At 44.7% G+C, this 16,080-nt stretch overlaps 2 protein-coding genes across 2 annotated transcripts in view; one reads left to right on the plus strand and one right to left on the minus strand.

Annotated features, from left to right (window-relative positions):
* SLC24A1 (solute carrier family 24 member 1) lies at positions 1–15,526 on the minus strand. The gene is made up of 9 exons (XM_075159760.1): positions 14,447–15,526; positions 12,604–12,666; positions 11,469–11,577; positions 5,539–5,625; positions 3,579–3,679; positions 2,728–2,928; positions 2,261–2,350; positions 1,228–1,394; positions 1–504 (listed from the first exon to the last, which is right to left on the minus strand). The coding sequence occupies exons 1-9, from the start codon at positions 15,368–15,370 to the stop codon at positions 255–257; spliced, it is 1,992 nt and encodes a 663-aa protein (XP_075015861.1). The 5' UTR covers positions 15,371–15,526; the 3' UTR covers positions 1–254.
* Positions 12,270–16,080, plus strand: part of INTS14 (integrator complex subunit 14) — a 20,446-nt gene continuing 16,635 nt past the window's right edge. The window contains exon 1 of the mRNA XM_075159763.1: positions 12,270–12,288. The gene's annotated coding sequence lies outside the window, so the exon portion shown is untranslated. The remainder of the gene's footprint in view (positions 12,289–16,080) is intronic.

Here is a 16,080-nt window from a genome sequence, read left to right on the forward strand (position 1 = left end):
GCCTTTCCATGAATGCCTAAACATGTATGTTATCTGATACTGGTCACTTCATTATCTGATCTTTTCTCATCCTAAAGAAAAATAGTAGAGGCTGACATACGACTTGAGATTTATTTTTTTTTTAGTATGTTAAAGATATTTTATTCTCAGTAAGTTTGTTATAATTCTGGTTGCTTTTTTCAGTAGAACAATTGCTACCTTAAACCCCTTTTGATTTTGATGTATGCTTACATTCATCTTGAAGTGTCCAAATGTCATACAGATACTGGGCAGGATATTATCTTGTCTTCTAACATCACACTGATGATCAAAAACACAAAGTAAAGAGCAAACATAGTGAGCCCCAGTAGTTTGTTCATTTTCCATTTACATACAGCGATTGAGATAATCACAAATAGGAGCATGAGAAAAAGGAGAACAATTGCACAAAACAAACCATTGCTACTGACTGCAACTGGACCGAGGCCATTGAAGACAGAATAAAGGAACCAAGGAACTGGCAAACTGCAAGTAAAGGAAAAGTAATTGAAATAAATGTTTTAAGGCAGTTCATTTTCTGCATCACAACTAAGCAATTTTTCCAACCCGTTACAGAAAAAAAATGCATGATTGCATTCAGTATAACTCAGCATAAATCTAAAATTGATGTTGTTCGTGTCAAAAATTGCATTTGGATAATACTTCACTATCGTAATGCAATCCAAGAATCTAAAAGGGTTTTTAAAATAGTACCTCTGAATTAAGTGTCTTAGCATGCTATAATAAAGAAGCAAGCCCTGATGCTTTATTGATGAAAGATACAGGCACAGATACCGAGCCTTGATTGCATAGGATCTGAATGTCTGAGTGGCTGGATAAGTATCCTGTCTGTAAATCTTTGATGTTAGCCAAAGATTTGCTGCATTTTTGCCTTGAAAAATCACTAATCTTCTGTTGATTCAGAATTAAGTGAAGATGGTGGTGCTTCTGTTTTGAGCTACATACCATTATTTTAAGCTGCAGAACAATGACCTGAACTATGCAACTTAATGTTCACTCTGCTGCACTAAGTTATAAAAATCTCTCTTTCCTGACTAAGTTAAGTTTTTTTTTTCTAAAAAAAAAGTAACTGGTTGTCCAGCTGCCCTTCATTTAATTACAGCTAAAATGAAATTAATTAATTGGAATAAAACAGCTTTCTTTGTATTTCAGAAGAAATGCATCTTTTAGCATTGAACTAATACTCACCCAACAGTGATGTCGAAGATATTGCTGCCTACGGAGCTGGAGACAGCCATGTCACCTAAGCCTTTCCGTGCAACAATGACACTGGTGATAAGGTCAGGGATTGATGTTCCTGCTGCCAGTATGGTTAACCCCATAATTTCCTCTGATATCCCAATTGTTTCACCAACCTAATAAACACAAAGAAAGTCGGGTAGGGCAGTTAGTTTTGGGACATGGAATTTAATTGCTCTGTGCAGCCTTTTAGGTTTTATGCCGTATTTGAGTTAAAATATTCTGAGTCCCCTTAAACATGGTAGCATTTTTCTGCTTTATAGGATAAAAAGTTGAATTTCCTAGTGTATGTTGATCTCAGATTTGCTTTATAGCGTAGGGCATCTGATCACAGTGTTGCCAAGACTAAGCAAGGTCAAGTCGGGTACAGCACGACTCTTCTGTCCTAAGTTCACCTCTCCTGGATGCCTTCTACCTTTCCCGCTCCAAATTTAACATCAGCTCTGTATAATCCGAGAGCTTTGGGAAATGACAGTCTTTGGATTTATGGCTTGATCCACTATACTGTGAATGTGCAGTGTATCACTAAATACAAATTGTGGGTCTGATTCTACAAGATGCGAAGTATTATTTCCCAGAATACCAGTGAACATTAAGGCAAAAGGGGTTGAGATCATTTAGCAGCTTCCAGAATCAGAACCTGTATTTTCCTAGAATTTTAATTAGGTAAGGGATAATTATGTTCTGCACAGAAGCATTCATCAATGAAAAGGCAGTATTAAGATAAATCTTGATGGCACTTTTCCTTTCACTGATGTACAAATTCCCTTGGAAGCTCTTGAAAAAGAATGAGACTCTGTCAAATCAAAAAGAATGAAATTGAAAATTCCCTTTTGGGTTCTTACAAAACAAAGTTTCTACTGTTTGATGGATGACTGCAGCTGTAATTCATTGGATAAAATGCCACAGTGACACTGTTCCCTCTCTCTCCTCTACTTGTTCTGAAATGGTCTTGTTTGCAGAGAGAAAATAAACCCCTCACCTGGTGAGCCCACCACACCATGAGGTAAGAGAATATAGCAATCCAGATGATGGATCCAAAAAACGTGATGACAAAGAATTTTTTGGAGTCCTGTTAAAAGCAAGTTTGAAAAGAAAAACATGGAGAATTTTCAGGAAAGTTAACAATCCCCAATGAAAATTATTCACCTGAAACACTTCACTGCAATCAATTGCTTTAACTTGGACCCTGGTCTCTGTAATTGTATTTATTTTTTGTCAGCTTAATTAGGTGACCGATAGTTGCTAGTCTTTTGTGGTTTATTAAATTAAGTCTCTGGAATTATGCTATGCTGCAGCTGGGGCTCCTGTCCCACTCCCTGCAGCATTAACAGCACTTCAAGCATGCAAAGACTCTAGACATGGAAAAACAGAACTGGGGACTCTTGCCAAGAGGAAATCTATAGTTCAGTTAATGAATCCAGTAGCAGAAGGAAGATAGATTCTTACGGGGTTTCTAACGTCAGGTATAGTGCTCCAGAGAGGGAAGACAATGGGAAAGAGGAAAAGGTAAATTGCTTGTTTTTTCCTAGTTTCTGGCCATTCAAGAGATAATGGCTCGTCGTTTTCATCATCATCCGTGCTGTCGTCATCACTGTCTTCGTCACTCTCAGAGCTGCTGTCTTCTGAGGTACCGCTGTCTGAAGAGGGCTGTAGATCAGGAAGAAGAAAAAAGCCCATCTGGTTTCACACTGGAAGGAGCTGCACAGCATTTATTCACCGTGGCCTTGCCTTGGCAGAGGTCGCATTTGTAACATGGCTGAGGGCAGCCACAGCCCACATCTTGCTGTTGTGGGACAAAATCCAGGCATACCTGTGTGTTCTGTTAACTAACTTGTAGCCGTTAACTAGAACCAACTTTTAGACGGGGTTTTGACACAAATGAAAAATTTACTGTCTGTCCTTGAAAAACCTTTCCTCATCAGAACAGCCAAATTGCATCAGTTGAAAGGAGGGCTTCAGGAAACAAAACAAATATACTGGTGAACACAGGACAGGGAGATACTCGTATCTTCCCTTACGTTGGCGTAGTCCTCTGACCTCAGAGGAGTCATTTGAGGAGAAAATACTATACAGTGTCAGTTGGTGTCATATTTTGGACCTGATCTGTGTTTGTAAGCCAAAATGTTTCAGCTGACACCTTAATATATCTCATCACTACACACAGAGTCTATTTATAGGTGCCAGGTATGGGAAATGGGTCAGGTCCTATCCCAAAGCTCTAGAGAGGGAAGAAGGAAAGTACCCGTGAAGTTTGGTCTGGACTGAGCAGGTATTGCCTGTGGTACTTATTTCAATACCTGCCCATCTTGCGGTGCGTCTGCCTTCTCTTTGTCTTTGCTGGGTTCAGAATCACTGGCAGGAGTTACCTGAACGGTGCTTGGTGCCTTCTTTTCCTCTTCTGCTAAAAGCGATAAGAAGGAATACTGGTTTCAGTCATGTTAGCATCAGGTCGTCACCTTCCCCTTGATCAGCAGGGAGGTTTGAGCTTCCTACAAAAATGCGTGGTGTTTCTTGCTAAATGCAGTCTGATTCTTAGGTTTTCTGTTTGTCCCCTCTGTCTTCTGTGGATTGTGATTAGTAAAAGCTGGGTAGAATCTAGAATGATACCTTCTGCTTGAAACTGCTGTTAAGTGGCACATGCGTAACAACAGGGAAATGCTAATTATCTGATCTACAACTGATGAGTGTTTCTTGGTTTCAGTCCGGATGCTGAAGATCTTATTAAAGCCATCCTTAAAAGCCAGAAAGGATGTAAAGCTTTGCTTCCCCTTTTTTTCTAGTAGAGCATGGCATTCTCCAGGGAACTGATGTTCTTCGAGGCTTCTGAGAAATGACTGTTAGGTGCTGCCAGACTTCAATCCCTAATCGTTTGGTAGGTATTCAAATGTAAATAGGAAAGTGCTGACACATACAAAGAAACAACTGCAATGTCCTCTGTGCTGTTCCTGTGTTAACCTGCGTGGCCAGGAGGGACACAGAAACCTCTGTACAGAATAGTGTAGGAATAGGGATAACACAGAGCAGAGGCGAGAGGGAGTGCCTGGCGCTCTGCTCGGTCACTGCAAGGGCCCTTTTGAGACTGCTGCCATTTAGGCGAAGGCATCCCCTCCATATAGTCAAGCCTGCCAAGTCAGCAGGATTGTGTTATCCCATGAATTGTACCAGGATGGGGCATTACAGGGTATCTTATCCTGGCCTGGGTGAGCTGATCCAGTACAGTGCCTCACAACTGCACTAGGGAGCAAGTCTAGAGGGGAGATTTTCAGAAATGTGTGTTTTCAGTGAGTGCCATTTGGGATTTCTGAAACTGGGCCTTAAGAAAGTTCCCCTGGGATACTTTCAGCCCAAAGTCGGAGACAGAGCAATAGCACTTTTGGAACGTGCACAGCTCTATCTATGCACCACAAAGCTTGTGGAACACCTCACGGGGTGAAAATGCATAGTTCAGTGAAGTCCATGTGGTGTTGATAACTCGCACCGAGAATTTACTTGTTTCTTAAACAGTATTTTCCTCAAGTTTGGTCTCATTCACATAGGTGAGGCTCAATGTTGTGAGGTGCTCGGGTGACTGCTGTACTGCAGCAGGGTGCTTGTGGAGTGGGACCTTCCACACAACGGTGTTTGCTTGTTTTTCAAAACCTCCAGCCTCACTGACAGCACAGACCCACGTTGTAGCACAGGCCCGCTGCTGCCTCTGACTTAGCTCGGAAAGCCTGTGTATCAGTAGTGATACAGAAAAACCAAAAACTATTAAAAAGGAGGATGCACAGACCCTTAGAATTGTTATAGACAAAGTCAATGCAGCTTTTCTCTGTGCAGGAATCTTTCGTGCTCTTCTGCAAGTGTGCTAAATTTCCAAGCTAAAATGAAGGTATTTTGTTTTAACGAACACCTCATTTGCAGGGTCTACCAAAGATCAGCAGTATAGCAGCACCTAACTGCCCTCTGTAATGGTCTGGCTTTCCCTCTTCCACCCTTCTGGTTGCAACTTACACTACATCCTTGTAGCACTTTCTTTTGGGTGCTATCTCACTAACCACTCCTGGATTCCCGTGGGGATGGTTTTTATTGCCCACTGTTAGCATACATCGATTGATTTCTGCTGCATTATTATAGCAGCCATCTGTGACCAGTAATAACAGAGAATTTGTGTTAGACCATGGTGCTTCTTTGCCAGCCCTTGGGTGTTGAGTGCTGGGAAGGTGAGGGATTGCAGTGCCGAACAAGGCAAACAGCACTGGCTCTTCTTGCACTCACCTTCTGGTTTTGATCCTTGTCCAGCCAGAATCTCTACTTTGGCCTTGGCTATGTTGCTCAGGATGTCAACCCTGTCTTTAAATTTTGCTGTGGATGAGAAGGGCGCATTCATCAGCAGCTGTCAGCTATGCAAAGCCCCCCTTTACCTGCCTCCCCCAACACACACACACACTGTCTCACCCCTTTCCTCTCGCACGGATTGCAGTCAACACTGACTCTTGAGCTGTCTTTCTGACTGTGGCCCTAGGTTTTGATCGTAGCTGTTATATTTAAATGCTTAGTACTATGGCAATTATGCCTGCAATTTGACACGTAACCAATACTTTCATATTTAAAAGAGAATCTAGAGGGAAGATAAATCCTTTACAGTTCAGTAATACAGGGGATATCTGTACTTCATAGGAAGCAAATGCAGAAGGAACAGAGCGATATAATTTTGTTCCCGAAAGCCTGCTAATTTTTTTCAGGCTAGATTATGTCCAAGCTAAAAATGACATTTTCCTTCTGCCATGTGCCTGTGTGCTGCTTGCAGCCTGGCGACCTGATGGTAAGGAAAAATAAAAACCTTTTATGTTCCAGTTATCTGGAAAAGGATTGATTTCTCTTAGTATAGGCAAGTGTCTCCTCTGCTGGAGTTGATCTAAATTCTTGGTATCCAGGTTCAACGTGGTCCAGGCTGCCCAAGAGCTCATCTTCACCAGTGTAGTGTCCAGTCCTATATTTCTGGGACTGCTGAGAACTTCTTCCAGCGTAAACCGTGCTCTGCTCAGCTGAGCTGCTGTATTATTGTTTTACAGTGAACTGTGAAACTGTGCATGTGTGTGTGTGTCTCCATAGGTAGGTGTTGTACTCAAATATCTTAACTCCTACTCTGATTGAAAGTGAGCAAGTCATTGGCTCAAAGGAAAGCCTCATTTTGCTCTAATCTATATCCTCTGTTGAGCTGCCTACTCAATGACTGGGTAGGGTTACAGGGTTTGCACATGGACAGTAGCCATAAGAAATTGGCCATGCTATGCTTGGCTTGTGTGCGAGGCTGTAAATTAATTTCCTCTGAAAGTTTTATGACACTGATTTAATCTACTGTACTGTTGACTGTGCAACCAGAGCGTGCTGTTGTCATTTGCCTCAAGGGCAGGGCTCTGCCGCTTTATTCATCACCGTGACACTGCGTTAATAGAAATAGCAGGTCTGAGGCCCTGAGCCGTGCAGGCAGATCTACCGTTCTGAGCTGAACCTCATGAAAGTCAGTAGACGCTGGTATACGCCCAATAACTGGGACTGGCTCAGACATTAAGGCTTCTGGGGACGAGTCCTGTTCTGGTGTGATTCCTGTCACTGTCTGACAGAAACATTTTTCGCCGACTGGGATTTCCACTGAACACTGGAATGGCTGGACAGAGATGAAACAATGAGCTCTCCTCCTTTGAAAGGCTGGCTGGGACTGAAGACCCTGACTCTTCCATGCTCCTCGTCAATATTGAAGCCTACCAGAAGGGATGTGAAGCACTTTGCTTCGCTCCCCCTCTACTGATGCTAAGCACAAGCGTACCCCTCAGTGCAAGGCAATGAAGAGGTGACTTTTTGCTCCCAGTCTCCTCTAACCTCTGGGCAACGCATCTTTCTGTTCAGCTTTTCCCAGAAGCTGTTGCAAAAGCTTCTGTCAGCAGGGTCAGGGCGGTCAGGCTCAGCCTGAAAGAGATTATAGAAATTCAAGCTCCTGGCTCCCTGCCCTCACCTAGGCTGCAGGCTGTGAGCACTGACCCGAGCAGAGCCTGTGAGCATCTCTGTCAGGATAAACAGATTAGGTCCGGGCCACTATCCAGTTCTCATGAGATCAGCCTCATTTAAAAAGGTGTTAATTCCTCTGACACACATTTCATGCAGGATGGACTGAGATTGGAGGAAGAGCTGGCTATGAGCTGGCCAGATCTGCAGGTCAGCATGGGGAGGAAGGATATCTGTCAGCTCAGACCTTGCTAGCGCCGGGGATTAGCTGGGCAGGGCAGCGTGCTGGCTGTTTCGGCAGCCAGGGCGCTGCCGGTGCTCCGCAGCCCTGTGGGCTCAGTCCTCGCTGAGGACTGCAGTCCCCTGGGGCATTTGCTGCTGGTAACTGTGGCCCCTGGGCCGAGAGCCCATCACACGGGACGTGCCTGTGTCCAGGGGCCCCGAGATGCTCTTCAGGAAGATTCCTATCCTATGGATTGACAGCATCCAGGCTGGACTTAAGGCTGGACTTAAGGAGCTTCTACCTTGAGTTTGGCTCTTATGTTTAATTAATTCTTTGGCTCTAATAATTAATGTAACAGCAGGAAGGACTTTTTTCTTTAAAATTTGGCATGAACCTGGAGGATTTGGGGATGCTGCTGTCTAAAAGTAGACGTAAAAAAAATCTCATGACTCCTTTTAGCCCTTGGCATCATGATTCTCATAAAACAAGTGAGTGAATGCTAATGAAGCAAGGAGAAACTATAGCTGCCTTCAATCTTCCAGCTCAACTGTAGTCTGCAACGCTGCCTGCCGCTCTATTCTGGTCTAATTTCCGAAATCATTAGCTTGTTAAGTGGGGCATACTGAGGGTAGACAGCTCTGGAAACCTTGCTGCTGGAGCCTTTTTCTTCATTCAAAAGTAAAAGCAGGCTTCTGTCTTCTTCCCTGTATGACTAGAATTTAAAGAATGATCTGATGGTAAGACTGGAGGTTCAGAAATGAGAGGGTTCCTCAGTTTTTCCAAAATCCTTGTTCCCTTTAATTTCCCAACAGTTCCCTCTGGTGTCTAGCCAGAAGATCTTGAAAAGATCTCATGTCCTGCTTCTACACACTTTCAGAGAAAGTGGGGAAAAGACCAAAGTTGCTAGAAATTCCTTATTTAAAAAAAAGACACTTTGAAAATAAAAGGTGCTATCAAAAATATAATTCGGGGTGCAATGTAAATGTTAGAATTTCTGAAGTAAAACACCTAGCCTCCTGTAGATAGAGAAAAAGACTGAAGTAATGATCCCTTTCTAATATAAAAAGAAAAAATAAATATTCTGAACTTAATCCACTGTTGAAATGAGAATTTTTTTTTTTCACACAAGGGGTGTTGCATTAGGAACAGTGAAACAAAATCTGTATTTCAGACTTCTACTTTATTTCTAAGACCTTTGCCTCTGGAAGTTGGTTTTGGAGGCTCAGTGCTGGCAGGTTTTCCACATTTTGGACTCTTGCTGCCCTGAAACTGCTTCTGTGCTGCCCAAATAAAATGCAACTGCAGCAGAAAGAAGGAAACCCTACAGAGATCCCAATTTCAGTAGGTTAAGTTAGGAACTGCTGAGCAATAGTTGGCAACCTTTTTCTTTTGTAGAGTGTTCTTTACCATAGCCTCTAAGTGCTGATGCTACAGGCATTGGCAAGAAGGATCAAGGACCCTTGAGGAAAGATAAATTGCTTTGGGATCATCTTTTATGTTGCAACCTAATTACAGAAATGTGTCCAGTACAGAGTGTGCTGCACACGCTGCAAAGAGAAGGACTTTGTCAGTGATCAGTGGGAACTAGGCACCCAGCTGTCCTGAGGGTACCAAAGGGCTGCAGTACTATTAACACAAAGGCTGAGCTTGCAGTCCTGATGTGCCTTTCGGGTTCAAATCCTTTTTCAGAGTCATCCTGGGGAAGTCACTTCATCTTTTTGGCCAAGATCCTCAAGGCACTTATGTTTCTCAGTCTATTCATAAATGATTCCTTTTCTGCAGACTCCCTTTTCTTTAGGTATGAATTTATCAGGGTAAGGAGTGTCTCCTACCAGATACACAGGACCTGGCTCCTTGATTTGGAGGGCTGTGCCGTTGTAATACCAGTAACTTGCTTTATCGTTATCTTTTCTGAGGAGCTGTCTCTGGTCTAGCAGTGTTGAGGGGAACAGGCATGTACCTGGGGCAGAGGCTTTGCCCTTAACTCAGTGGCATTATTACAGTAAAGGGTCTAAGAAATAACAACCTTTTGGAGAGGCTGTAGCCCTTCCTCCCATCGTCCCTGTTGTATTAGATGTGCCTATGGTCACACTCCCATCTAGTGGCTGCCGCATACAGAGACAGTAATTCAAATTCTGCCTAGCTGAAACGAGAGGGGAGGCTGTCTTTCAGAGAAGACCCAAACCACTGCCCCCAGTCCCATTTATTCAATATTCACAACTCGTGGTAACGCAGCCTCTTTAGCAAGGCCAGTGGCTTACAACTGCATTGAAACCCCCCGGCAGTGTGTTTTGGGCTGAGCTAGCTGGGGCAGCACTGGAGCACTCTCCTTGGCCTGGGCTGGCATCCTCGGGCCCCCACAACTCCGGCTGAGGTCCCAGGGTTTTACCAGGACACCAGCCTGGACCATAAAGCCAAGGGTGTGCTGGCCTGGGGTGGGCAGATGCTGCACAAAGACATTTAGAGGTGCAGGAAGGATGAGAAGGTGCTGGTGGGTCTCCGAGGGGCAGCAGTCCCTCAGGTCTGGCACTTTCTGATGCTAAAGGCAATGGCATGTCCTCCTGTAAGTTTTTGTTTTTATCTTTGTACTGTTGATACCACCTTTTAGGGGGCAGGAGGCAAGGGCAGTAGAGCAAACCCTGGTGAGTCTGGCGCTTGTTAGGCTACCGTAACATGATGGGTGCCTTCACTAAATTCTATCAAAGCGGACTCTTATCTGTCTTGCTGTCCTTATCAAGCCTCCTTTGTTCCCTCGATCAGTTTGTGCAGCTGGGATTTTGATCCGCAGAGTCCTTTTTGTAACCTCTGTGATAGACACGAAAGGTGTTGATCTGCTTAGCTTCAATCTCTCTTTGAATGGACAACAGATAATCTCTTTAGAACAAGTAGGACAGTGGAGGGGTGGGACGTGCTGAGCTAGGAAAGAAAATCTAAAAAAAAAATGTCTTTTTTTAACATGTTTCACCATTTCTTGGAAAGTGAACTTCCACACTGTGTTTGGATTAAAGTTGATACAAAGCACCACATTAAAAGTTTGCGTACAAAGACCCTGGGTCTGTCTGGAGATGTGGCTTCTCCGCACCCTGGGCAGTTTTAAAGAAGGTGTCTTAGTCCTGAGCTGCTCAGCCCTTGGCCATGGGGTGTTGGCCCATTGCCTGCAAAGTGCTGTGGGTACAGTTTACCACGGCAGTGATGATACTGCAGTGCTGCAGGTGGGGTTTAAAGATGCTCAGTGTTGGTCTAAATCACATATGGTTTGGCTTAACCATCATAATTGGAACCTGCTGTGTGTTTTAGATCTCAGCTGGGATTTTAACCACTGCCAAAATGATAATTCTTCAAGGGTTTTAACTTCTTTTTCCTCTTCTTCAGGTTTATGCCTTGTGAGGGGCTGTGTGTGTACAGCTGGGGAGGTGCATGGGTAGTGAGGTCTCCCCGTGTTCATTTTCCCATTATAAATGAGACTGATGAGCAGCTCTTTCTCGAAAATGTAGTCAGCATTGAATGCTGCTGTTCCAAGGCTGCAGTGAGCTACGAAGAGGAAGGAAGATGTACGTGCTATGAGATGGAGGAAGCCTGTAACTCATGTTTGCTGCTCCTGCTGTCAGAGGGTCAGCAGAAGCTGGGGGAGTGCAGTGACTGCCACTGCTCGCAGGGACCCCAGCAACAGCAGCTGCTCCGCATGCCCTCATCCTCCCTCAAGCAGCAGCTGCCACCGCAGCAGTAACCAGTTTGGCACAGACAAAGTAGATATGGCAGGGCCAAAATGCGAGGTGTTTGTCCTTGCTAGCCATGCGATCAGAAGGGGTACGTCCCACCGTTGCAGAACTCCCCCCACGTAACATTACCTGTGATACTCAGAGCTGCATTTCAAGGATGATCCCCCACACCCCGACATAAAAACGCTGTATTCCCAGTTAAACTGCTCTGCGCTCAGGGCTGCAAACCCAAGTCCCTCCGATGTGGAGCATTCACTCACCTTCCGTCAGGGGGTCCAGGGTGTGGATCATGAGTTGGAAGATGGTGCTGCGCATTTGAGAGTTGTGTAGGGAGGCTGAGCTGCTGCCTCGCTGTAAGGCTGATGCAGGCTATGGAAAGGTACAATGCAGCAGTCAATAGCAGTTTCCTCCTCAAAACATCTCCACCGTTGGCTCGCCTCTGCCCTGGGGATGCATTTATAGGGAGGCTGATCTCTCCAACTCAAGGAGCAGCCTCAGCGTGGATTTTAAACAGCCTCTGCATTCAAGTTCACAGGATGGCTGTCAGTATCGACTGTTCACAGCAAGAGACATGCTCTTGAGATAGCAGGCCAGCCTGTCCTCAGGTAAATACAACGGACTCAGCATCAATACGATGTTGTTATAAATTATAATAATCAAAGTATGCCGTGCTTTTAGTCATAAACTTGTTAATAACTGTGTAGATTGATATGTTGTTAAAAGGTAATGCTACAGTCATGCCAAGTGTCCTGACTTAACTTGAAAGCTCTGGTGCTCTGTTCTTATAGTCAACACCAGAATCCTAATGAGCTTTTGACTGAACATTAATTAGTACAGGTAGGTTAGGCGCGTAGAGGGACAAGTGGCATGCATATGAGGAAGCTAACACCTGTTATTTTACATACATTGCAGCCACTGCATCAGATAGGCCTCTCCATGCTGGCCAGCCACAGGGAAGACAACGGGTCAGCAATTTAACCACAAGCAGAAGAATGAGCTCTTCAGTGTTCACTGTGGGGAAGGACAGACCCTCCAGCCTCTGCTCTGGGAGCTCAGGAGGAAAACTGGCCATGAAACCAGGTAAGAAAAGTCATGCTCTGAGTTTCTCTACACCTGTTTAAAGCATAGAATGAATAGCACTCTCTTAGTCAAATCCGCTTGGGAAGCCTGAGCTGTCTCTTAATTTTTATAAAAATTCCTTTGAGGACACAACTCAGCCCGGTGTTCTCTTAAGCAAGCTGTGGATATTGTGCCAAGCGTGGCTGGTTCTTTGCACAAAGTAGGATTTGGTCCAGGTTCCTTGACACAGAAGTTGACTCCTTTATTCATGACCTGACATGGGGAGGGGTTCAAAGTACAATGACTTTGGATCCCTGTAAAGTTGCTTAGACTCACCTGCAGCTTCCTCGCATCTGCTGGCTTCTGTGTTCCATCATCTGCAACTGCCCCACTGCTTTTCTGCATGCAAGCAAGAACAAAAATGATTGAACTCCACTACTGCTTCACCTGCTTTTTAAGGATATAATGATAGCTCTTCAGGCTACTGCCTGTGAGAAAGCGAGACAGCTAATATGAATGACTATGCATGGATGCTACTGAAACAGCCGCAGCTATGTGCTCTCGTTAAAACCATGTGGCCTCCAAGAGAAACAAGATTCTACCTACAGGTCCTCAGTGATGGTGCAGGTACGTGGACTTGGACCCAAATGGCCTCTACCATCTGATTCCTGTAGATATAGGCAGCCCCAGACTTCATCCCCAAACATCTGTCCTGACATTTTCCAGCAGAGGCAGACTGAAGGTGCAAAGGGGTATTTTTTTCCAGTGATCAGCATTACTTTCCATATAGGTAATTTATTTTTCCCAAGGATTAGGTCCAGCAGCTCTCTGTTATGCTACTATACGCTAGTGAGAGTTCTCTGTAAACTTAAAGTGCAGAGTTTTTTTCCTTCAATCTGAAGGGTTGGATTCAATTTGTGATGATTAGTGATGTCCACAGTGATGTATGTGTATAGCTGCAGTATCTTGCACATGTATCCCACTGGAATGCAACACATGAGCTTTCAGGATGCTCAGCCTCGAGCCCTGGCTGAAAGACAGACCAGGAGGAGAAAAGAAAAGCATTCTCGATTCTGCACCACTTCCACTATCCTCACCCCTCTTCCTTTCTTTCCTTAAATTATGTGGAGTGCCGAGACCAGAAGGGGCAAAGCATGCTTGAGTGCCAGTGACACACATCTGACTAATAAAGCATGCCAATGCCAGAGGACAATTTGAAATCTAATGGTCTCTGCTCGACAGTTGGCAGTAGCACAGGTCAAGAGGACAAAAAGGCAGTAAGAGAGTTGGGGAGGGACAGAGGAGGAAGAAGTGGGAGGCACGCTCAAGAAGACAAAGCCCCAAGTGTTCCGGAGACCATGTCCTGGCCAGATCTGCTAGTCTGAAAGGGTAATTGGCTCTGGGACACCTTCACATACCGTCTTTGGGTAAGCAGTCAGCTCTGCCTTCAAAAGACAATGAGTGAAGGGCCCTGGTCTCAAATCTGGAGCGTGTAGGTACAGCCACAAACCTCCCTGTCTGAGCACCAGCGGCACACGGAATCATCTCTGAGCACACACAGCTGTGGTCAGTGCATGGAAATGGGATTTGGGCACTTCGATCTTGTTGCCAAATGCTGATTGGGAGAGGTGGCAGTGGTTGCTAAAGGCTGCCAGATCCCCTTCTGTGCCGCAGATTGGGTAACAAGAGATAGCACAGCATCCCAGCAACACACCCAGCTTCAGAATGGGAAAAGAGAATTTCCTCCAACATCTCTCATCTGCAAGAGGCTTGCACAGCACCTCTTACCAGAAGCCTTCTTTCCTCTTTTTAACACAGAGTTGTCCAATCACGTTCCCAGACTAACAACGTGTTCCTGCAAGTGGTTTTTCTGAAACTGCTTTACAAAACCGGGTGAGCAAAATCCCACGCATGGCTTTGAAAGTAGATAATTGACAGCAACTGATATCTTTAGTAATTGCAAGGGTAGAACTCCCTTTTAGTGGTGTTCTCTAATTTCTTAGAATCTCTACTATCTAGATTGCTTTTCCCTCATTTTATAACCACAATTATTGACCAGTACCTGTATTCTGAGGTTTTGTTTGAATATGCACTTTGTGAAGGAGATGCGGTTTTTCTTTGTGGTTTATGCTAGAACGAATTATTTCCAACTTGCCCTCTGAACAATAAGGACACCAACCTTCCGTATATGCTCTGCTGATGCTGCCTGCACAGCATTTAGCTTCTTGTTCAGCTCCTGCTTCACCCATTGTTCTAGGTACACGTTCTGTTTCATAGTGAATACATATGTGGCATAAGCAGTCAGTAAAAGGAGGCTTTCCCACCAATCAATGACACTGTCTAGGAAAAACAGGATGAGCATCAGTAAGTCTACAATGTAGAATGAGATGTCTCTAAATAAGGGCCACCATGTCAGGTGGAGTATCTCCCTCGAGAAGAGGGCACAGGTGCCAATGACAAAGAGGATATTAAACACTGCTGAGCCCACAATGGTACCGATGCCCACATTGCTGTGTGAGATGAAGACACCTATGAGGGAGGTGAAGAGTTCTGGTGCTGATCCACCTGCGGCCATGAAGGTGGCTCCAGCCACATCTTCAGAGATTTGCAACTTCTCTGTGATCACTCCCAAAGCAGGGACAAAATACTCATCACACACTATGGCCAAGGCCACAAATACATATATCATGCCAAAGATGTGAAGTACAACCCACCCTTGCCTGCGTTCTTCCACACTGAATAGGTCCTCGGGATATTCTCCTTTGGACTCATATGGTGGCTTTTCATCTGGGTAGCTTTCACTGACATTTTCTCGCTGTGGTGCTGTATCCACTGATGTAGTGACGGGCACAGTTGGCTCAGGATCCACATATACACAGTGCCTTATTTTGGGTGCTGCTGTGACATTGCCTGTTACAGCAGTCTTGTTGCTGGAGAGGTCCCTGGAAGTCACTTTGACAGGATCCGTGAGTTGGGGTGCTGTGTGTGGTGCTGGAAGGGCAGAGGGGCTGAACTGGAGCTGATAGAGAGAGAGGACCAACACTATGGCAAGCAAGAAAAAGATTCGGTTCCGTTGTAGCCGCCTTCTCCGTGGTAAATGCATTTCCTAAAGGTTCAAAAATCAGAGCCGTGTCCAGAAGCCACTGAAGACTTCTCTTGATCAGCAGTTTGCACTTATATCCACCATTGGAGTGTCCAGCTGATCTTAAGCATCAGGAGTGAAACTGCATGACACAAAGTGTAGAATCCTGCAAAAGAAAATCTGATGTAAAAAATAAAGTACCGCAACTTCCCACCATTTGGGTAACATCACTTCACAGACTGCTTTTCTATTTTTCAATAAAAAGAAATGGACTTAAATGAGTAAAGGCAGATCTAGAGTCAGGTTTCGGTCCTTTCTTCTTTTTTATGACTGTAGGCTATGCTGACTAATATTCAAAGGTTTGGCTTAATAGAGAGGAGTTGGCCGAGACAGTCCAACCTGAGCTGAATTCTGATTCCACCTAATGCCCACATCCAGGAGCTATTAAGGTTTGTGTTTTCACTTGCGTCCAGTTGTTAATCTGTAATATTAACAATTGGGTCAGCGTTCTGCAGGAGGAGGTGATATGGCTTCTGTCAAGGAACCTAGTTTAAATTGCTAGAAAAGATGATGCTCTGAAGACAAGATCATGCTGTTAAACCCTCCCTCCTAACAGACCAGTTATTCACCTAAGTAACATCAACGGGAGGATGAAAACTCCTTGATAGTTCCCAGCTATGCTGCTCCGTGGCTCTCCAGCCTTGCACTCCCACAGAATACAAACCAAGCAA

Source organism: Calonectris borealis, chromosome 11, assembly GCF_964195595.1.
Source record: "Calonectris borealis chromosome 11, bCalBor7.hap1.2, whole genome shotgun sequence".
Taxonomy (NCBI): Eukaryota; Metazoa; Chordata; class Aves; order Procellariiformes; family Procellariidae; genus Calonectris; species Calonectris borealis.